Source organism: Triturus cristatus, chromosome 3_1 (assembly GCF_964204655.1).
Source record: "Triturus cristatus chromosome 3_1, aTriCri1.1, whole genome shotgun sequence".
NCBI lineage: Eukaryota > Metazoa > Chordata > Amphibia > Caudata > Salamandridae > Triturus > Triturus cristatus.
This window is the reverse complement of record NC_140583.1, coordinates 914,093,078-914,117,620: the sequence shown is the minus strand read 5'-3', so window position 1 is coordinate 914,117,620 and position 24,543 is coordinate 914,093,078. Positions and strand designations below refer to the sequence as shown.

General features: G+C 43.7%; 1 protein-coding gene across 9 annotated transcripts in view; it reads right to left on the bottom strand.

Annotated features, from left to right (window-relative positions):
- The window catches only part of RBMS1 (RNA binding motif single stranded interacting protein 1), a 592,904-nt gene that overhangs the window by 52,703 nt on the left and 515,658 nt on the right, over positions 1-24,543 (bottom strand). For 3 of the 9 annotated variants that reach the window (XM_085645453.1, XM_085645457.1, XM_085645461.1), the window contains exons 7-9: positions 5,356-5,471; positions 1,883-1,944; positions 1,677-1,770 (exon numbers count right to left, since the gene is read on the bottom strand). In XM_085645453.1, the coding sequence (XP_085501579.1) occupies positions 1,677-1,770; positions 1,883-1,944; positions 5,356-5,471 (272 nt within the window). The remainder of the gene's footprint in view (positions 1-1,676; positions 1,771-1,882; positions 1,945-5,355; positions 5,472-24,543) is intronic. The other 6 variants (XM_085645456.1, XM_085645460.1, XM_085645455.1 and 3 more) reach the window with 3 other exon arrangements.

Sequence of the window (24,543 nt, the reverse complement as noted above, 5' to 3'; positions counted from 1 at the left end):
GACAAGCAGAATGCTGATGGTCAATAGATCCAGAAGGCTCAGAGCCATCCTCAGTGTGACCCAGGACTGATACTGAAACATTGGCATCATAGCCTGAAAGTCCTGGACTCATTTCGGAGGGTAAGCTTGGTTATGCACCGCATCCATGAAATCCAATCCGATGAAAGGGAACCTCTTCAATGAAGTCCGGTGTGACTTCAGCATACTCAACGTTAGACCCCAAAGAGGTACAGAGGTTTGCCGATATCCGACAGTTGTCTACTGCTAACTGATGAGCCTGCCTTCAACAGCCACTCAATGAGGTAGGGGAAGACTATTAGCCCGGATCGCAGCAGGTAAGCTTAAATCACCGCCATCATCTTTATGAACCCCCTAGGGGAACTAGTGAGGGGAAAAGGGAGCACAGCAAAATAAAAAGGCCTATATTGAACGGCAGGTAGTGTCTGTAGGCCTTCAGGTCTGGGACGTGGAAATAGGCATCCTACAAGTCCAATTCCATCATCCTGTCTCCAGGATCCAGAGCAGAAAGAAACTGGGGTAGAGTATGAATCTCGAATTTGTCCTCCATCAGGGAGAAGTTGAGGGGTCGATGATCAATAATATGGCCACATTTTCTGCCCTTCTACAGCAACAGGAAATTGCAGCAGTGACACGCAGTTTAAATACCAGAGGCTAGGACACTCTCCATGTGTCCTTCCTCCAAAAGATCCGGGACTTCCTACAGCAAAATGAACAAATGGATATCAGAGAGCAGCTCAGATGTAGGCGAATGCTTGGCGGGGCTGAAAGGAATGGCAAGGCATAGCATATTTGGAATATCTGTAGGACCCACCTATCGCATGTTATTGTGCAGTGCTCACAACAATTGAGAATCGCAAATTGAGAAGGTCTTCCCATTCATTCCTATGGGCCTCCAGGCCCATAGGAATGAATGGGGAAGTATTCCTTCATTGCGAATCGCAATTTGCGATTCACAATGAAGGAATATGTAGGATTCGCAATTTAACTTGCAAATTCTACATACATAGCGTTTTGCGATTCTCAAATAGCGATTCGCAAAAAAACGCTATTTGAGAATCGCAAAAGAACATTTTGATACATATGACCCCTAATCTCTTACTATATTATCTTTATCTTGCTGTTATGACTAACTCACCAGACACTTACAACACTAATACTTATTTTTGGAACTGTACTCATTCTCTACCTGCAACATGTACACTAGTCTTAGGTTATCTCACCTTGTGAAATCCTACTGTAGTACATTTCAATATTCTTTCCGCATGCCCCGTGCGCCTTTATTGGCCCTTTTTATGTACATGTCTACATTAAAGTGTTACATTATCTGTGCACTAATATCCTATTTTATGTAGACATATCCTCTGTCTGTTTTGTCTCAATAAGTATTTCATTTTTATTGCGATACAATTATTTCTCTATAAGGGTGATGTAAATTTGTAATACTGGTTTGATTCTACATATTTGATTACAAGCATTTGCTTTTTCCTCCTTGTTAAATGCTCTACTGCTTATTCTTGGGCAGTCCATGCTACATAAATGACAGTTAAATTTACATAGGATACCCAAAAGCAATTTATGTATACAAGTTGTAGAGCAATTCCAAATACATTAAAATCCCAATTACTTTTTGGTGCCTGAGAATGTACTGTACAAACCTGGTATGTTGAAACTGGTGAAGCAATGTATGGCGTAATAGATGTCTGTGTGATCATTCGGTTTGTTGCAATACTGTATGGTGAAGGATAAAACCTGTATTAAAAAAAACAAAGGTTATTTGAAATACACTGCAACAAGAATGTTCAAAACTACAAGGCTACATACTACAAACTAAAAGATTTAGTTTTTAGTTTTAGAATATCACCTTCTGACATACCCATTTTGCAAGGCAGCTGTCGTCGGATCATAGGTCAATGTCATCCCAGCCTAGAAAGAATGAAAAATAAAAAATACTTCGAGAAATCTGACACATTTTTTAAAATAATCTGTTCTGATAAATATCGTTTAAATTGTTCTTAAATTTAATATCCAACCGTATTGTAGCTCAGCAGTCACTTCACTCTCTTATACAGAAGGTGACGATAAATGTACAGAATAATTTAAATAAACTCACATTTCCAACCTTTGTCAAACACTGATTTCTAATTGCACACAGCTGAAACGTCTACCATAATAGCACGCGCTTTATCTATTTCTTTCGTGAGATGTACTGCTAGCTCCATGTAAACTACATTCATAACAAATTGTGTGATTTCGTAGTTCACAAACCAGTGCTCTAAACATTGTATTTTCAGAGGGAGAAGAGGGGTACACTGGCTCGTTTAGTCAGAAGGCCATATGGTTGGAACATCTACACAGGAGGTAATTCAACAGAGTAGAAGACCTGACGCAAAGCCTTGGGTGCCGCAAATGACTTAGCTGCATCCATCTCACATGGTACTAAGCAGCCGTAGCACAATTTACTTGGTGGGTGAGGTCGGGCAGCAGGTAAAAAAAAAAAGAACAGTTTAGCAAGTACCTTTAGACAACTCCAAGTCGCAAAAAACTGTCTCCAAGAGCTGGTAACGCGACCTTCGTTGACTGTGCTGCAGAGCAGCATGAGTGGCCTCAACGTTAATGTACATGTACGCATAACAGGGAGGAGCAGACCCACGCCTGAACCACAAGCACAACATGGAGACCTCATAGTATCTGCTGCAGGCGGTAAACAGCCCCTGCCACAAGATCTTATACCTGGTTAAATTTAAAAAGCCGGAGATAATATCTTGGCTATGGTATCACATTCCTTACCTCCTTCGAGGAAAATGTGTCCTCCAATGCCTTGGGAGTACGGTAGGCTTGAGACAATGCAACAACCACGGGAGGGCTCTGTGGCTACGCAGTGTCAAGAAACAGCTTGTGAGACAAAAGGTCTGGTAAAGTGTAATCTCGTTTGGTCAAAGTAGAATTCGAGGGCTCTGTGCCTTTTGAACCCTGGAAAGAATGGCAGACACTAACAGTTGACTGTTGGTGTAAATCTGTAGTGATATTAGTAATGTAGAGTGTATGAGTTCGAGTCTACGTTAATGTTGTGAAAAGCATTGAAGGCTTCAATACTTTTAATTTCCTTATAGTTTTAAAACAAATAAACTTAGTGCACTTTGGGAAACTAAAGGAAAAAAACAGAAGCCATTTTATGCAAACCTCACCATTTCCGTTTATTTATTTTACCTGAACCTTCGGAGACAATCCAGCTTAATTTTATTTCCTCTTCGAAAATACATTTCATAATATCCACTGCTATACTATTCTTATCTGAAAGTATTTGCATTTACAACATTTTAATATTTTTTAATCCAGCAATTGTAGATCCTCAAGTCTCCTCTTAGAGGATCTGCAGTGATTATCCTACTGCATTTCGGTTCCCTGTAGTCGGTTTTCTCTAGTTACTGTTTCAGAGACATCCCACCTGAAACCGAGATACTGCTAGTGGTAATGGATCACAGCTTCTTCTGTTTACCTTGCTCCTTTCTATTTGAGACCAAACAAGCCATTGGCCATTTTCTCTGCCATAAAAGATGATTTGATAAGTTTTGGTTCATCAGGCTACCCCTATACTATATAACCTTGTAGTGGACGTCCCTTTCTCTACCGCCTAAGACTACCACCATGTCCCTATGCCTCATAGCAAGATTCAACAGTTATAAGAATTAAATCATTGACCAATCTTCAAACTTTTTTTCTGCCTAAACCCAGTGGCAGAAGTACTTTGGTTGATATTACACCTCTCTGTGAAAAGGGAATGATCTCCTTTGCAACCACCTGCAATGTTACTTCTGAAGGCCTTACTAAGAGTCTCGTAGACGCGTTCCATGCGTCTTACTGTTGGTCAAGTATCAATGTGCAACGCGATCACGGTTTACCAAGATCCTTTGTTCTTAGTACAGTTTAATAGTCTAATTCCTGCAGGCAGTCTATTTGCTTGTAGGAAAACCACTGGCACCTGTTTGGAAGGCTTTGCTATAATGTAAGTGGAAACAATTTACGGCCATCTTAATTATTCTATGTGCCACAAGTCAGACTGATGAGTCTGCATTCTTAGCCTCCTCTCTCAGCCTCCAATTTCTCTTGTACTCCGTAATACTCATCTGTTTGGATTACGGTTCAAAATAACTGCAGGCGGGTTTAAGCTAACGAGCTGGAGTATAAATACATTCTATACTTCCTTATTCAGCGCACTGTAAATGTGAGTAAGGACACAGACATTTCCTGGGCTGGGCTTCCTACGCTGGCCCACCCCTGGCCTGAGCTAGGTCAGAGAGCTCAGCAACAGCAGCTGCGTGGTCCATCAAAGGTCTGAATGCAGATTTCTTAGTCATCCCACATAAGCAACCGCCCACAGAGCATTCTGCCGACAGACAGCTTTTGTCGGCCCATTCTCTTACGCCTGGTTCCCTTCTGACAGAGGTACTTGCTCGTGTTTCCAGATCTTGTGCATGATCTCACTCCAGGGCCTACTATTCAAGGCTATCTTGCTGCCAAAGGTCCTCTAAATATCCTCACTCCCCCTACTGGAGGTAAGCCAAGGTATAATAAGTGGTCCTCATATCCAGCTGCAGGTGACCATAAGCACAGGAGGAGGGACAGCAGCCACATGCACTTTAAGAGGAGCTGTGAACCGAAACACACTGAATGGGGCAGCAGCTAGAGAAACAGGGTCCACAGGCCCAGATGTGGTAAAAGGTGCCACAGTAACAAGGAGAGCAAGAAGACCCAAACACAGACATGCGATAACCTATGGTTATTAAATGTCTAGCTCTACATTTTATAGGTACAATACACAACCCTACACCTTAAAGAACGAGAATTTGGCACTTAAAAGATGTTATAATACGAGAACAACTTACTTGTGACTTACAGAGGCAACAACAGTACAATACAGATCTCCCTTATAGCATTGTGAAATAACATTTATTCATCTGCAAATGAAATTTGCCGGGGCCCTCCGATTCGAAGTATAAGATATAAATAATGACATCAGAAGCATTTAGCTTGCTCATTTAATAATAAAAAGTCCAAAACAACTGGCTACATTTAAGTGCGTTTGTGTTACCGCTAGCACCTAGATTTCTCGAGACCACAGAAAATGTGACTCATGTCCATAAAGTACATTTCATGTGTACTCAGCGTTAACTGTTTTTCGTAGTTCAAAGCCTTCTTAACAGTGTTTGATAAACCCATATAGTTTACACCCACCCATATCTGTAATGAGACCATACAAAAACACTGTGACCGGATTCATGTTCCGAATCGTTCATGAATACACCCCCACCCGGAAGCATTAATAAAAGGACTTACAAGTCTCACCTCGCCCTCTCTAGGCCACGCTCTACCATTCTGGACATATTTGTTCTGATTCTGTCGCTTCTTCTGCCCTCCATCAGCAAACTTACACAACAGCGGCTCTGAAGGAACTGGTAGAGGAGGAAACACAATTCACACAAAATATTACAATATCATTCCCAGCAGCAATATACAAATAACAAGCATTGGCAACGCCAATAGGTGTTGCCTCTGCAAATGCTAGCTTTGCCAATTTCCACTAGCTGTGTAACCTTGTTTTTAAGCAAAGACCACACCCTTTTTAGGTCGAGGATTACCGGTCTGCCGAAGGCAGAACCGGAAGTCGAGATTTAATGTTTCCTAGAGTGGCTCCTTAGCCCGCCTCTCTTTTTGCCTCTCCTCCATTGGCTGGCTTCCTAAACGGAGGCCCGCCATTGGAGGAGAGAGCCGTCCCTCCAAATAGGCTCTGTCTTTTTCAGATTCGGGGGCGTGTTCCTTGCTGTTCTTTCCACTTTTTAGCCACGCCCTTTTGAACAGCAGGAACACGCCCCCGAATCCGAAAAAGTTTCGGAGCTTCCATCCGCCATTGTTTTGCTGTCCTCTGGCCGTGAGGATCTTCGTGCTGTTGTGAGTATAGTTGGCGGCGCTGCCCTTCGTGCCTTGGACGCCTTTCCCCCTTGTTAGACTCTCTCTGTAGGTGGGGCCCCTTACAGCTAGTAATCTCACCCGGCCTTGTTTAGCATTCAGATTTTGTTTCCTCTCATATCCCCTTTTATAGTGCACACTACTGAAGACGTGAACAGCTTACAAAACTGAGCACAGTAACTCCAAACGTTCAGATGGTGAAGAGATCAGAGAGATCTGTAAGCCTTTCAGCCTGCGCAAGCTCGAAACGGAGCTGTAGTATTTACAAATGAAACAATTTCCACACAAAACTTAGCTGCGCCTTTAAAATCATGCATCGCTTAACAGTTGCACTTGTATGACTGCTCGTAGATTGAAGCTTTACAGAGACAGCCTCTGTTTGCACACCTGCATCCTACGCTGCTTCTCTGTAGAAAGGTGTTAGAGGCAGGGCCCATCCCCCAGCAGAGTTAAGAGAACGCGGGTCTCTTGCGATGCTAATTGTCCCTTTGTTATGCGAAGAGATGCATTTTCATCTCCAGTTCGGCGGCATCCTGAGGCCATGCCCTGAGTTTCCTATCAAAGCAGGGAGTGTTCACAGACGCTGTTGAGAAAGGCCTCACAGATTTTAGAATCATGCCAAACAAGCGCACCTCTCTTTTAAGGCCTGATGACTTAATCAGTTAACCTCCAAGTGCCTAAAATAAACAAAAAATGAATGTGTCCGTGTGTAATGTTACACAGGCTACATACAGTTTTGAAGACACAATTGGGATGTGCAGAATGAAACAGGCGTACCTTTTGTTTTATCAAGTGTATATATGCATTTTTTTTATTTCTGTTGAGTTTAACATAGTCTTGCGCAAGCTTTTGTGCTGCACCGCAGAGCGAGCACCTGCCTCTGTGGGCCTGCAGTCAATAAAGAAACCCTATTTACCCCATATTTATGTCAGTTACTACATTTTTTTCAGACAGTACAGCTCAGAAATAGCAGTCAAAGGTTGCCTAGTTTTGTTTCTGACCTTTGTTGTCTAAAACTAAAGCACCAATTTAGAGAAATATCATGATACTGTTCCAGCAGCTAAATAATTCATAGTTAATATTTAGCTGCTTAACAGAGTACCGGGAAGTTGTATTGGGTACCTATTTCTAAAGCAGGAGGAGCGGTCTCATTGGATACACAATTGTGGCACACCTGCTCCCTGGCATAAGTTTTGTGCTCACACAATAAATAAGAGTACATACAAAATCAACACAACTATAAGGTGCACTGCAATTGCGTCTATAACTATAATTGGGGCTCAGATCAAGACATGTGGGGCTATGTGTATATTACCTGTTGCGACCAGCACACAACACTGCAATATCAGAGTATGCGTCACAACTTGTGGGTTCATGAAACAGGCATGTACATAGTCAAAGAGTGATTGGTTCTAACGTCTCGCTGCAATCTTATGCCAACATTGATTTTTAAAGGGGCAGAGATTATGGAAGAATATAAATGGCAAATAGTCTCTTTATACTCATAAAGAATGTAGTTTTCTTATTCTCCGCCCTCTGTGTTCATAATTTCTAAAATAAGAACAAGAGTTGTAGTTGAAAGCATCAAACAAAGGAAAATAAATTACTTTCAGGGTATCGCCTTTTCCTGCTTCTTTTTTTAATATAGCATGGACAACAGAGAAGCATGTTTAATTTTTCAAGGTGTAAATACAGGCCCTCAAGAGCAACTGGTCACAAAGGGAAGTGCAACTGTCTACCCATCCAGAACTGGTGTGAAGCAAACACAGTACCGAGGTGTCTAGCACGGCCCTTTAATGAACTAACAAAACGTTTTAGAGTCCTAGGGCCTAGTGGTTTGGGAAGTAAGTTATTATGCTGTAGCATTTGTATCAAATTTTGATGCAAAGGTTTTTTTTGCACAAAAGTTGATCAGCACTGCTCATTTGAACACTTTAGATAATGAAGCATTGCATAGAGTTGTGGAAACATTCATGTCAAATGATAATAAACATTGGTCTCACGTGGTAAAGCTGAGGTATAAACAGTAGTATTACACTACCCTATGGTGATCAGCAGTTTTACACTTGGAATATCAAGGCACCAAACTCCTAGTACAATAACAGACTACCACACTTTTCTTCCGTGGTTCCACAGAAATCGTATAACAATCTGTGGCCACAGGGTAAGTCAGTCTTATTGCCGGATCTGGTGCTATTTGACAAGCACTCATAAAATATTTTAACCTTCCCAAAAATCTTTGTAGGTTTTCCTGAGGCTCTCACATTGGAAGCTATGTGGTCACAAACTAAACTTTCAAAGACCCCTAGTGCCTGCAAGAGCCAGCTTTTATTGCCACATGCAAGTATTGCCATGAAGATTTTGCATCATATTTAAATAAAAAGCTGTGCTGAAGTTCTGTGTAGAATTTGGTCTTTGGAATTCTTAAGAGTCTGTTCAAGGACCAGCTCACAACTGAGTATTGGCTCATGATATAGCGGCCTCGAATGGGTGCAAAAGACCCGCTGATGTGTTCAAAATTGTTAATTTGTGCATTAGATTGATGAAAAGTATACTATCTTGCACTACTTTGGAAACAAAAGTGTAAAGCTTGCAGTATAGCAATAAGCAGTTATATCTGATTATATACTTCACTATACAGTACATTCCTTCAAATCGCTTTAAGTGCAACAGCATCTCCCAAACTAACCTGCTGGTCATTAAATTGAAATGGGCAAATGAAAGGCTTTGTTAATCAGATGTTTGTCGTAACTTTATACTAAAAAAATGCTTTATTTCCATTTTATAAAGAAAATCAAGCCATTGCAACAAGCGAAAGGCAAAATATATTCCCTCATCACATGATAACATAGAACTTGCAGCTGCAATAGAACTATTAGCATACATGGTAACTTTTTCTGCATACACATTCTTGTAACCAATCCCCTCAGCAAGTAGGTTGATCTAACCATGCATCTAGGTTCCCTTTTGCCCGCCTCTAACCCCCATACCCCTGGCAATCAAGCACAGCCCAAAAATCAGTTTCCTCCTCTTCTAGCCAGACAAGCCTTGTGCTGTAGGTGGTGCTGAAGTCATCCTCACCCCCCAAGTCCTAAACGGAGGCCCGCCATTGGAGGAGAGAGCCGTCCCTCCAAATAGGCTCCGTCTTTTTCAGATTCGGGGGCGTGTTCCTTGCTGTTCTTTCCACTTTTTAGCCACGCCCTTTTAGAACAGCAGGAACACGCCCCCGAATCCGAAAAAGTTTCGGAGCTTCCATCCGCCATTGTTTTGCTGTCCTCTGGCCGTGAGGATCTTCGTGCTGTTGTGAGTATAGTTGGCGGCGCTGCCCTTCGATGAGCAGGGATCCGCACCGTGCCTTGGACGCCTTTCCCCCTTGTTAGACTCTCTCTGTAGGTGGGGCCCCTTACAGCTAGTAATCTCACCCGGCCTTGTTTAGCATTCACGCGAAGCTCCGAGGGCGTTGCGTGCGGCGCCGGGCTCGGGAATCCTTAAGTCTTGACCAGCAGTTCATCTCATATGGCACATATTTCCGTTTTACTCCCATCGGTTTCGAGCTTTAAATGATCAGAGGGCGGGCGGCATTATCTGTGTACTCAGCTGGCATTCATCATAGCTTGTGGTGTTGGTGCTTGCAGTATTACATTGTTTACAGATAGCGCTCCATTCTACATCCTGCGTTTCCAAGTGCTGTAAACATCAGCTGTTCTTGCCTTGTTTAGCATTCACGCGAAGCTCCGAGGGCGTTGCGTGCGGCGCCGGGCTCGGGAATCCTTAAGTCTTGACCAGCAGTTCATCTCATATGGCACATATTTCCGTTTTACTCCCATCGGTTTCGAGCTTTAAATGATCAGTGGGCGGGCGGCATTATCTGTGTACTCAGCTGGCATTCATCATAGCTTGTGGTGTTGGTGCTTGCAGTATTACATTGTTTACAGATAGCGCTCCATTCTACATCCTGCGTTTCCAAGTGCTGTAAACATCAGCTGTTCTTGTTTTCCGATGTAACTTGCATACCTTGTTAGGATAGAAGGCTGAGTCGGCTTTGGTAGGATTTGTCTTGACCAGCAGTTCATCTCATATGGCACTTATTTCCGTTTTACTCCCATCGGTTTAGCACTAGTGTTCTTAACAGAATTAAAAGCTTACACGCTTATCATGGTGCTGGAAAGTGAACGAATCTCTTCCAGACTAGTGCACATGTTAAGTGCCTGTGTTAGTCTAGTGCCATGGAACTCTCAGGGGAGACACGTTTCTGAACGCGTAGCCTCCTTCATCTACGTTACTTTACAGTACTTTGTGCTCCAGTGGAAGAGAGGGCGCTGGACGCTGGTTCAGCATTGTTTCTCGGCGCTTTGGCGGTATGTCAGAACACCGAGGCTAATAATATAGACATGTATTGACCCCCACGAGATCGACGACTATTATATGGTTCGGATCACCATACTTGTGGAGTGAAGAGTCACTATTTTACCTCTCCGGTGAGGGAGTGGCCGCCTGGCCATTGGAAGGATGACGTGCGTCAGCCTCTGCTCCCCAGAGAGTCTCTGTACCCCCAGCCAGCCTCGGTAGATGCAGTACCCAGCCAGTCAGCACGTCCCTGCACCCTCAGCCAATCTCAGCGCTACCAGTCTCTGTACCCAGCCAGTCTCTGTACCCTGCCAATCTTTGTATTCGAACCAGTGACCGCATTCCCGGCCAATTCTCGTAGCCACAGCCCTGCGATTCTTCAGCACAAATATAATGAAGTCCATGTTCTCCACTTTAGAACACAATTAAAAAGTAAATGTAAGTACGGTAACACTTATTTGTATTCGTGAATGAGCTCAGAGCAAATGCACTTTCAACTACTTCTCTCTCTAAAAAGATCACTACCTCACTCTCTCACTCCCTCACTCTCTATATCACAACTTCACTCTCTCTCTAACTCACTACATCACTCACTCTCTATCTCTCTACCTCACTCTTTCTATCTCACTAACTCACTTTCACTGTCTCTTTCACTACCTCTCTCTATCTCACTACATCACAACACCACTCTGCTTACATCTCACTACCTCACAACATCCCTCTCCCTCACTACATCACTGTTTCACTACCTCACTCTCTCTCACTACATAACTCTCTCTACCTCACTACTCCACTCTATCTCACTACCTCACTATCTCACAACTTCTCTCTCTCAAAACATCACTACCTCACTCTCTAGCTCACACCCTCACAACTTCACTCTCTCACTCACTACCTCAATCACTCTCTATCTCACTACCTCACTCTTTCTATCTCACTAACTCACTTTCACTCTCTCTTTCACTACCTCTCTCTCTATCTCACTACATCACAACATCACTCTATGCTTATATATCACTACCTCACAACATCCCTCTCCCTCACTACCTCACTCTCTCTATCTCACTACCTCACTCTCTATCTACCTCACTCTCTATCTCACTACCTCACTCTCTATCTACCTCACTCTCTCTCACTACCTCACTCTCTATTTCACTACCTCACTCTCTCTCTGCTAATGCAATAGGTATCACATATGCAAAAAAAGCTAATGCCAATAGAAATGACAATGCCATTTATTTAGGGATACAAAAATGATAAAAAAATAATGAGCAATACCAATAGCTCTACCTATAATATTGCCGAGACCATTGCATTGTAAATGCTTGTTTACAATTATTTAGTGTGAACGTAGCAGTGTGGTGTTTTGGATTGTGACCAGTGATGCTGAAATTATTCTAAGTGGCATTGTAAGTAGCTCGCAGCATGGCTTTAACAAAAAAAGCGGTTCTTTGACTTTGCCAGGCATTTGTTTTGGTTTCAAAGGAGACATAAAACAACACATGCTGCTGGCTGCAAAACTGTCCCAAGGGCTTTGGAGGATGAAGCAAGGAGATGTGATAAGGGGCAGAGCTGTGGGCTTTGGAACTCGGGAGGTGGGTTCAAGTCTCTGCGGCTGAACATCTTGTGATTCTGGACACATCACTTAATCTCCCCGTGCATAAAATATGAATATGATTTTGTGATAAAACAAACTGAACAGCTCTTAAAATGATGTAAATCCATCCCAGCAGCGCGCACGGGATAGCAGCACAAGCCTCATGGTAAGGTATGGTCAGATGTTTTATGCTTGCTACAGGCTTCAGGTGTCATGTCAAAGGTGGCATCAGGGCTGATGGGGAGCCCGAAGCAGCCTAAGCAGTTTTGTCAGACCAGCCTCTGTGGGGGCTGCGGGTGTGCAAGTGTGAAGTGCTGCTGCTTTGTTTTTTTACTGGGGTCCGATATTGCAGCACTGCTGCAAAACAAGCCCCCGGTAACAAAACTGGCATAAACTGCTGCAAATCCGACCCCATCCTTCCAGCCTCCCAGGGAAATGCCCGATGCCCGCTACGGCCAGTCCGGCCCTGGGTGGCATGTGTGCCCATCAGTTTGGTGGCTTGATGCTGCACTTTAGGATAGGTGAAACAATTAACATGCCAGAACAGGCGGGGATATGTCATGCATACACTTTTGCAGTATGGTGTTAAGTTTTACTATATAGTGCTCGCACTGAAAACATATACACACTTCAAAGTAAACGGTGCTGCACCGCGAATTAAACACGGTCACACCAAGACAGAGAGGCCGTGTTAAATGGATACAAATTAGGGTGACCAACCGTCCGTAAATTTCACGGACAGTCTGTAATTTCGGCCGTCTGTCCGTTGTCCGTGAAGGATTCTTTAACGGACGCCATTTGTCCGTAATTTTAACCGGGCACCGGTCGCACCACCCTAAACCCGGCACAGCTTCCACCCACCTCCCTGCTTGACTCGGATGCTGTTGAGGTCGGGTGTAACAGACTCCGATGCAGTACCAAAGCTCAGATATCACACCTTCAGCCCTTGATGAGCTGTTAAGAGGTGCTTGAAGGTGACTGAGAGGGAGGGGCTGCAGCTTCAGGCGCAGGGGCATCTATTCAGATGCAAACAGCCTTGAATGCGTCATGTCTCTGCAATTTAGAGGGGCCTCACACATTCCCTTTCTGCCCAGGGCCCCAAAAATCATAGAACCGGCCCGGATTACAAAGCTTAATTACTGTTACTAAATTGTAAGCAAACCTCGGTTCTTCAAACATGCAGTCTATAATGTAATAAAATAAAGAAATGGCACAATCGCACCCACACTGATTATGTATGGAGGACAGTACATCACAGTGGGGGATGGCAAAACTAACATTTTAGAAAGAGAGCCTGTCACCTCGTTGTCTTGTCCAGGAGGGGGTGAGGAGCCCTACCCCACCCTGGAAGAGACCAAGATGATACTAGAATACTGCATGCCCACCCCTGTGCCCACCCTGGTGGATCCTGTTCCCCCTCCTGTGATGGCTCCTGCCCCCCACCCCCAGTGATGGCTCCTGTCCCCCCATGTGGTGGCTCCTGTCCCCCCCCCCCCCCCCCGTGATGGTTCCTGTCCCCCCTGTGGTGGATCCTGTCTCCGCCCTGGGTGGCTTCTGTCCCAGTCCTGGAATGGCTCCTGCAGCGAGGGTGAAGTTTTTGATGGGCCTCTTCTCAAAAAGGCTCAGCTCAAAATTAATATTAAAAGGTGAGTGAGTAAGTGAAGGGATGGGTGGATAGCTGGATGAATTAGTGAAAGGGTAAATGGATGAATGAAAGATTGAATAGATGGATAATGAGAGAGGATGGATGGATTGATGAGTGAGTGGAAGGATGGATGAGAGAAAAGGTAATTAGCTGGATGTATGGGTCGAAGGGTAGCTGGATGGGTAAAAGGGTGGATGGATGAGTGAAAAGGTGGATGGATTGATGAATTGATAAGTGCAAGGGTGAATGGATGGACAGATGAGTGAAAGGGTGGATTAGTGAGTGAAAGGGAGGGTAGGTGGACAAAAGGATGAATAGATGAGTGAAGGAGTGAAAGGATAAATGGATGAGAGAAAGGATGGATGAGTGATAGAGTCAATGGATGGATTCTTGAGTGGATGAGTAGATGGATGGATGGAAGGATGGCTAAGTGAAAGGGTCGATGAAGAGAGAAAGGGAGGATGGATGGATGACTGAAAGGGTGGATGGGTGGAAGGATGAGTGGCTGGGTGGATGGACGAGTAAGTGAAAGGATGGCTGGATGGGTGAAAAGGTAAATGGCTGGATGGATGAATGAATGGATGGATGGGTAGAAGAGTGGATGGATGAGTGTACAGATGGATAGGGTGAAAGGGTGGATGGATGGATGAGTGAAACGATGGATGAAGGGATGGATGAGTGAAATGATAGATGGAAGGATACATGATGGATAGGTTTGCAAATGGTTGAATATGGCTGGGCCTACTTATATACTATTGCGTGACCTCCTCTGATGTGTCTGTAAAACGTACCTATTGTCCTGAAGTTTTGTCCTGAATTTTGACCGCTTGTCCTGAATTTGTGTCCTGAATTTTTACCCTTTGTCCTGAATTTTTACACTCACCGTCCTGAATTTGCACCAATGCCAGTTGGTCACCCTAATACAAATACGCGATGTCACAAAAAAACGGAACCTTGGCAAAGAAAGTGTTATTCTGCCGAGAGAAGCATTCCCCCGAAGTTCTGCTAGAACAACATGCCATGGCAACACAACGAGCTATGGGCAGCAATGCCCCCGACATAGCAATCAATCAGCAATTTAATAGTACCTTCAACGGCATGATCTGAACAAGTATAATGAACATTCACCACAGTTTGCTGTTGGGTCATTAACAATGGTAAACCTAACACTAGTTATCGGGTAAAGTAAATAACGTGTTTGTATTGCAGATTGATAGTATTCATTAAACATTTAATCAAGTATTAATAATCCAATCGTGTAAATGTCAAATATGAAAAGGTTGTTTCGGTTAATGTACCGTAGGTATGCACCCTCCCCCACCCCCACCTTTTTTCTGTAATCATTGTACGTCGAAGCACTGTAAGTGCCCGCAGCCTTGAATTGCTTTTGAGGGTTAATATGGAGACAGCCCGAGGAACCACACCCGCATGACTGCCACTTTCAAGCTTCTCTTACGAATGTCAATGTTAAATTCAGTGCAGCATGCCAGAATTGAGCTTTTCTTTAATTATTTTAGCTCCATGTCCATATACATATATCTATATGTATGCTGCATGCATTTTAACACAATTGTGGGAGGGGGCTTAAACCATACCAACTTCTACAGTGTGTTAGCACCCCACTTGTGTGCCCATGAGGGTTTTTTTCCTTCCACTCTTAAGCTACCCGAGGTCTTCTTTCCGCATGCCCCATGCGCCTGTACTAGAAGTGGAAATTGGGACACACTGAATATCAGTGCCCTGTTTCCTCTGTTAACTTTCAAACATGTAGAACTCGACACAATTATTGTGCTTTTGTTTGTGGTATACACTGCGGCCTCCCTTGAAACATGGCTGGCATGAGTAGCCTGTGGGGCCTTCGAGTCGCTAAACATGCACTGACCTCTTCTGCATAAAGTTTTTCGACGTATTAATTGCAGACCAGACGTAGAGCTTTACATCAGCATTAGCTAAATCAAACATGTTTCTATATTAGGCATGGGAATATTAAGTTATTTGCCCAGAATCACAGGATGGTGAGTCGACGCGCAAGACTCGAACCTGGTTCGCCAACTCCCAAGTAGGCAGCTCTGGCTGTAATGCCACATCCGCTCTCACATGAGTTTTGCGCTGATGTTTCATGCTGATAAGCAAACAGACAAGATGCCTTGGACTCACTGCTAGGGACGAGTGTTGCATTAATATCCACTTTTCTTGTTCAACTCAATACTATAACTAAAGATCAGTCTGAAATAATGCTGCGGCTTTAAGAGAGAAAGTCACATGGGATGCTTATGAATGTAATCTGCAGTTCCATATAGTGCACACACTGTATGGCGGCATTTCAGTGCTTCGCAACACAACTATACTGGAAGTGTACATTTTAAACATTTGCTCAGCTGTTTACCACAGAGTGTTGAGTGCTGCATCACAAAATATTGAATTGAGCCTGGGACTCCCCACCCGGTTCCTTAATCACGATGGTGCCAGCTCTCGCCATTGGGCCACATTGCTTGCACATCTCTGAGATGTAAACTCGTTCATAGCGACCGCCTGCCTTTTCACCACTAACTTGCAAAATGACAAAGGCAAATGACCAGGAAGCTGGGAGCGAAAGTACTGATATTGCTCAGGAACAAGGGTGGGGGGTACAGGGGTGGGATTAGAACCCATGCCTAGCTGGAGCAGGTGTTACCAAACTGTAGCAGCGGGGAAGGCTGAAACAGGGCAAGACTTCCGATTGTACTGCCCAAAACCCCATGTACCCTGCTCATCTGATAACCGTCAAAGAGAGGTTCAAACGCCAATAAAACACAGCAGACTGGTGAGACGTGCTCTCGCGGGGACAGTTCTAAGATAAAGAAAAAAGTAGTCCCCAGAAGAAAAGCAGTGGATGGGCACTAGTACTTAGGAAATGGGAGGGGTAAGCACACACAAAAAGTGATGCCAGCAAGCACAGACCATTTTGAAGCCGAAAAATGAGTGACAAAGCTGCCAAACAATGGTAAGCAATGGGCGGACTGTAAGCCCACTCACTGTATGTAAACAAAATATCTCACAGAGACAGACAGGGCATGGGTTGTCTAGGCAAGACCTAAAAAGTGAAAAGCTGCCTAACTTTGCTGCAACTAAACATACACATACAAGAGTGTCCTGGGAACAACTGCAATGCAGGTTTATAAGGAAATGCAGCATTAGTGTGTGATTACAGCAATGGCATTCTATGTTTACACTGTCGATGTCAACTGACATCAATTGGTGAACCGTGGCATGATTGAGATCATGAACAGTACATTGTGGTTATGAGCTTGTAGCTAACCATGAATGTGGAATTTTAGTGGTTGTATGCTTTTTGAATATAACCATACTGCCTCTTCAACTATATATTTTAAGGGACTAGCTATCCAATTCAAAGAATATAAAATTTTATCTTAACCAAACGGGAAGGGTAAATATAACCTTTCTTTGACGTACAGTTCTCCTGCACTAGTACTTTTCATCGATCCACATGAAAGCCATTCTAGTCCCCGCTGATGCATAACATGTTTGACAACATTGCAAACATGTGCTCAAGAATCTAAAGGTGAACTCTGGGGAACAGCTTATACACACTCACTCACCTTATTGGTTGAAATGTGGGTTGACGTTCAAAGTGGCGGAAGGGCTATCATTTATTTTGTGGGCGATTCTCAGAGTTACTAGAGTTCATTAAAAAGCATGTGAATCTGTGAGGATACCAACAGTGGTCAACTGGAATTACATGTAACTAGCTTTTTCTTATGCAAAGTCGCTGTCTCAGGAGAGAAGTCTGGACATTCATATACATCACTCTATTTTAGTGAAAAAATAACCGTTAGTATCCTTTGAGTGGCACATTATGATTCTATTTATCCCAAACAAAGAACATACATTGGTTCTGAAGGCCATCATCTGACTAAATAACATTTAACTTTTTACACCGATTGGTCTTAAAAAAATAAATAAAAATTATTATACATGTAAAGTGCCTGCCACCTAAGAACCCCTTGGGCTTTAGGAACCATTAGATGCAGAAACAATACTTTCGGAGAAAGAGAAGGCACAGAGATGGACAACAATTAAAAGACTTCAACAGTAGAAGGCACCAGCTCACATATATAAAACAGAATTATTTAAAATAGTAAATCATTCTTTATTTATTGCCCTCTATGCTACGCGTTTCTATCTTGTTACACCATACACAGACAAAAAAAACATAAGTTTAATTGACTCGTACTGCGCACCCCTAACAAAATTATATACTATGTCCTTAAGAAAAGAACCGTCAAAATGCAACACACAACAGAAGAACCCTGCATATACTTTTTCTTCAGCACTTTATCAACTCCATTGCATGGGGCTGTGCACATGCTTGACATCTGAGATGTGTATATAGAGAGATCCATAAAGCAGTCAAGCAGTTTCCATGAGAGCTCCCTGCCCTGCCTAATCAGCGGGTGGACGCAATGGTGTGAAACTCCGCACAACAATGCCCTGCAGGGACAGCCCATAACTCAAACTGCATACCTGCCTAATGGGTGACGCGCCTTTATCTCTCCACCCCTAAGAACACACCCGGGTGAAGCATGTCGAGATCTGAAAGCACGTGGTTTGTGGGGCATTTCAGAATGCCAACCGAGCCTGTGGTGCCGGTGTGAGGCCTCGTCTCTGTCAGGATACCTGAACTGCCGTGACAAAAAGAGAACCCTTCCTGCTGATAACTTCAGTCAACATGCCTGGTTTATAGTCAATGGCTAGTGTACAACTTTATCGTCATGCAATGACGCACTTTTAAGAACACTCTACTCCACCACTTGGCTGAAACAGGTTTTCATCTGGATTATGGACCTCAATATTATACTCTGGCGGTGTTTTATCACTTGTCCTAATTTTAGTTTGAATTACCACAATGATGAAACATTTTGGGGTTAGAAATATGAAATACAAATGTTCCCCTATCGGTGCTGGATCCTTTGGACTCATTTATTAACCCATGTTGTGTTTCCATGATTTAGGTGTTATGTCTATTCTCATCAGTGGTGATTTTATCCCTATACAACAAAAACCGAGTTCAAGTATTTATTCAGTGCTGGTTCGCGGAACCACCGCTTTGTGCTACTGCAGCTTCTGTCCGATATTAGGACACTATGGAGAAAGGCCAAAACGTACATTTTTATCTTACAAATTGAAATAGTGCTACAAATCAGCGACCCCATACAAAGCAAAGATTCAAATGGTATCGACAAGTAACCTTGCTGCACATATGTTATTTCAAAATCCTCTTAAAGGTTGGGAACATTCAAGATCTATCAAAAGAGACATGAAAGCTCTTTGCAGTCTTCAGACTAAATTCATTCTCCGATTGTGGTTGCAGGATAATTCGTTGTCTTCTATTACTACAAATTAAAAAGGAGTGAAACTGCACTGAAACAGTTTACAAAAGTATTGTTGCTATATTTTTGGGTATAAAACTTCAAATGTTAATCACGGTGTCTTCCAATACAGAAGTATGCATGATATTTCATAGCGGATGGGAATTTTTTTGAGTTTCAACAAATTGTGCTGTTTCGACTGAACTGCACTGATTCATTAGGAAGTTCTTAGAAAGTGTTGAAATATTCTTGCTATCAATCAAGCCACATTAAAATTAATTTACCAAGAAACATCACAACTGTACACCATCTTCTTTGGAACATTGTTTTGAAATCAACAGACTCTGCTCAAACAACAGTTAAGTCTAGCACACCAGGCTACCTCTCCTTCCATATAACTTAACTACACTGTGCAGAAACGCATGATCACATACAATAATCCTTGAGCCTCTCCAACCTCAACAATGAGACAGATGGTTCAGAGAATTCTGCCACCTTACATTTAAAAGGGCCAGTGTTCCAGAAACTTTGTTCAAGGTTTTCAATGACAAGGAACCGAAATTACATTTTCATTCAGCTTAGTGTCTGACCACTGCTTCGGTCTATACAACGGTGAGGATCTGGTATTGAAGTACGGCATCATAATCTTCTAAGCTTCTAAAGCATATTAACTCCAGGAGACAGCAATCCGTGGGAAGACTCTTCCTTCATGGAAAGACAGAGGAACCAAGACAACTTGTATTACTACCACCTACATTGATGTGTACAAGTCAGTGAGTTCGAGGGTCTGCCATTTGTATACGTGTTAATATTAAGCCTGCTAAGCAGAGGGCACAGAGCACCGGGAGGGGTGACAGAGGAGTGGAGAGAAGACAGAAAAAGTCTAATGCCTTCATTGGGCAGAAATATTCAAAATGACCTGAATGACTTGCATAGCATGTACACGCAATGTTTAGCATGCAAGGTTATGTAACAACAATTTGAGGCTTACTGATGGGAGGATAACGTTTTCCTTAACATCCCCCAAAATCCAACATCTGCACAGCAACGTGTCGACGCTGCTACTACAAGCAGAAATGCCACAGTCATGATACCACATGGTGGATGCATTTTGGTGGCCATGTTCCAACCTACAATAGCTTTCGAAGCTCTGTATGGTAACAAGAGTTCTTCAAAAGAGTCCGATGTGTTCATCTCACTGGCCCTGGATCCGGGCACATATCTACATGTCCTTGAAAAAGCACCGTTTCCCCTTCTTGGAGCACATCAAATCAAAACATTATAAGTGAAGTGAATAAACAAGCACTGGCAAAGGCAAGATCTAAAAACTATACAAACTAGACCTCTAAATGGCAACGATTGTACAGTGTGTGCATATGTGTGTGCTCTGAGACCCACAGTGACTCACAATCACTTCAAAACCAATTAAATTATCTTGGTTACTACGTATTACATGAATTATAAACAGACACTTTCTAGTCATGCAGTTTCGCTGCTAGTCTACCTCAGGGGGTAGGTGCAGCTATTACCATGCAAAACGTAAGCCACCTAGTCCTTTTAAAAGCTTGACCAATCTATATTGATTTTTCATGCACAAATGGGCTAGAACAAACAAAATGATGTCAAGCGAACAACTGAAAGTACTACTGCAGAAAATACATGAGGAGGATAATGGTCATTAAGACATTGGAATGCGCCGAGCTGCACTGAAGGCAATGGATTGACAGCAGGCTATAAACATTTGCATAGTCCCACTAACATTATAATGCTATAATCCATATCCTCAATCTCTGCCTCCCCTTAGGATGTTTGGAGTTGTATTGAAGAGTGAGAGAGACGGAGGCTGTGGCAGAGGGAAATATTGCAGAATCCCCCCTTTCTCCTCAGGCATCTGTCACTGTCACAGTGGCAAAGTGAGATTTGGGACCGACTGAGGCGTCTCCTTCCCTTGTTATATTATGTTATTGATTTTTGTAAAGCGTGAGGTGATACTTGCAAGCATGCGTCACAGCACCAAGTAGAGCCAAAAACGTATAGTTTCTTACCTGTCAGTGTAATTTTGCAGCTTGAAGACTTTTTGGATTCACTATGCTGTGCATTATTGTGCCATCTAGTGGTTGGGTCCGGAAGCGTAGTCTTTCTTTTCTTTTCGTGGCCCACGTGGGTGTCGACATACCACCATTTGGTGTCCTTTGTGACACCGACACGCTTCCTCCGGAAGCTCCCACCTTTGGTCGCCATCTTCTTGATTTGTTTTGTGTTACTCTTTCTCTTCTTCTAACCTTTAAAGTCTTTTTCCGGTTTTAATCCTTTTCCTCCTGTCTCATCCTTCTGGCCGAGGAGGGTGGGATCGCTAGTGAATCCAGAAAGTCTTCAAGCTGCAAAACTACACCGACAGGTAAGAAACTATACGTTTTGCAGCATGAATCTTTCTGGATTTACTATGCTGTGCATAGACTTAGTAGCGGTTTGTCCTTACTGTGGTGGTTGGGTGGAAGATAAGCATTGGTTACTGAAAATGTGTTGTAAGACCTTCTGTCCCACTTGCGCTTCCTTGATCATTTGAATATCCACACAGTAGTGCTTAGTGAATGAATGCACTGAAGACCATGTTGAAGCCTGGCAAATGTCTTGAATAGGTGTGTTCGCTAGAAACGCAATTGTTGCTCCTTTCGTCCTTGTTGAGTGAGCTTGAGCTGCTCCTTGTAACTGTTGTCCTGCCTGCTTGTGGCAGAGTTGAATTGCTTGTGCAATCCACCGTGCAATCGTATTTATGGTGACTGGTCGTCCCAGAAAACTGCTGGCAAAGGAGACAAAGAACTGTTCTGTTTTTCTGCACTCCTTGGTCCTTTCTACATAGTGCATAGCCACCCTTCTGGCGTCTAGTGTGTGTAGCGCCCTTTCTGTTCTTGTGGTAGGTTTTTGGAAAAAAACGTGGTATTTGGATTTTTTGGTTAATGTGGAACCGAGACGCCACCTTTGGCATGAAGTGTGGGTCCGTTCTCATTATAATCCTGTCATAGTGTTAGCGCTTGCAACTCACTTACTCTTCGTAGCGAAGTAATCGCCACTAAGAAGGCTGTCTTTAGTGTGAGCATGTGCAGTGTAGCCTTGTGAATAGGTTCAAAGGGTGTCTTCATCAATTGAGTTAGCACTATGTTGAGGTTCCATGCTGGTGCTGGCATGCTCTTTGGGGGTGCGATTCTTTTCGCTCCTTCCAGAAATCTTTTCACAACTTGGGAGGTGAAGAAAAATGTCCCTGTTTCTCCTCTTGTGTAGGCCACTATTGCCGCTAAATGCACCCTTAAGGATGTGTAGCTTAATTTGCTTTGCAGCAGGTGCGTTAAGTGTTTTAGTACGGTTGATTCCCTTGTGATCTTCCGTTGTAGTTTCTCCTTGATGCACCACTGGGAGATCCTTTCCCAGTTTGCTATGAAGCACTTTCTTGTGGTAGGCCTCCTTGAGTACTGCCATAGTATTTGCTGGCAGTTTGAGGTGTGCAAATAAATTCTAGGTCCGAAGGAGCCATGCTGCTAGGCTGAGGCTCTCCGGCTCTGGGTGTAGCACCTTTCCGTTCTGCATCGTTAGCAGGGCCCTTCTTCTTGGGAACCTGTGTGCTGGTTCTTGTGCCATTTCCACTATCTGTGAGAACCAGGACTGTCTGGCCCACTGAGGTGCTATCAGTATTAGGGTCATGTTGCCGCAGAGTACCCTGTGTATCAGTGGTATCGGGGGAAAAGCGTATGCAAAAGTCTTTGACCAACTTATCCATCGCGCATTCCCTTGTGACGATGGTCTGGTTGTCTGAATGCGAAGTGTTGGCATGTTGCATTCTGGTGTGTTGCAAATAGGTCTATTTTCGGTGTTCCCCACCGCTGGAATATCTTTTCTAATTCCTGCTGGTTGATCTCCCATTCGTGGGATGCTGACGTCTTCCTGCTGTGTCAGTCTGTTTCCACATTGTCCTTCCCTGGGAGATGTATTGCTAGTAGGTCTATCCTTAGTGGAATGGCCCATGCCCATATTTCCTGTGCTAGCCCCGCCAGTGCTACAGATTGTGTTCCACCCTGCTTGTTGATGTAGAACATGGTAGTTGTGTTGCTTGTTTGGATCAACACCCTGTTGCCGTACCGCTGCTTCTGAAATGCTTTTAAGGCTAGGAACACAGTCTTTACTTCCAGGTAGTTTATGTGTCTGACCGCATCTTGCTTTGACCATAGACCCCTCACCTTGAGTTTGTTCATGTGTGCGCCCCACCCCAGCTGTGAGGCGTCCGTTGTGATGGTCACTGTTGGAGTTGGTTGTGTGAATGGTTTCCCCTGAGATATGTTTTCTTTGTTCCACCACGCCATTTCCTGATGCACTGCGTGTGTGACAACCACTAGATCTTCCCAACTCCCTGTTGCCTGTGACCATTGCTGCTGTATCCATTCCTGGAATGGTCTCATGTGTAGCCTAATGTTTGGGACCAGGTGGATGCATGACGCCATCATTCCCATTAGCTTGCTCACCGTCCTCACTGTCAGAACTTGTCCCTTGTGGTGAGGACATGTTTCCTTCAGTATCGCCAATGTTCTCTTCCTGCTGGGGAACACTGTGGCCTGTATGGTGTTGATCTCAGCCCCCAAGAATATTTTGATCTGCTCCGTCTCGGTTGACGATTTTTCCCAATGAATTAAGAAACCCAGTTGGCTCAGTGTTTGTATGTCCTGCTGGATGTGTTCTTTGCAGTTGCTGTATGAATTGCCTTTACGAGCCAGTCGTCTAGGTAGGGATATACATGTATTCCTTGCTTTCGTAGGTGTGCTGCTACTGCTGCTAGGCATTTTGTAAACACCCTTGGTGCGGATTTGAGTCCGAATGCCAGTACTGTGAACTGGTAGTGGGTTTGGTTGATTACAAACCTTAGTAGACGTTTGTGCTTGTGGTTGATGGGGATGTGTAAGTACTCGTCCTTTAAATCTATAGTTGCCATGTAATTTCCTTGTTGTATTTGTGGCATTACCTCCTGTAGGGAAGTCATCTTGAATCTTTGAGTTCTTATGAACTTGTTCAAGAACCTTAGATCTAGGATGGGTCATAGTGACTTGTCCACCTTTGGCATGAGGAAATAAGTGGAGTAAACCCCCTTGTTTCTTTGGTTGTGCGATACTACCTCCATCGCCTCCTTGCTGAGCAGTTCCTTTGCTTCTAGTTGCAAGAGCGAAAGTTCCTTTGCTGAGTGAGCCCTGTTTCTTGGTTTTCTGTTTGGAGGGTCTTTTATTTAGCTCTATGCAGTATCCGTATTGTAGGATATTTAGTATCCATTTGTCTGTAGTGACCTTCCTCCACTCCTTGAGTAAGTCCTTTACCCTGCTTCCTACTGGTGTTGTATGCTCGAGGGACTGTTTTTTGTGAAACGTCAGGTTTCGGTTTCTTTCTCTGTCTTTGAGCCCACCCAGAGGTGTTGCTAGGGTGGGTGTTTGCTTCATGGTGATGTCACTTGGAGGAAGGCTGTTGGCCTCTACTTTGTGTCTGTCCTCATCCGTTTCCGCGCCCTCGAAAGGACTGGCCCCGGGGCTGGTACTGACAGTTCTGCTGCGGCTGTCCCTGCTGCTGCT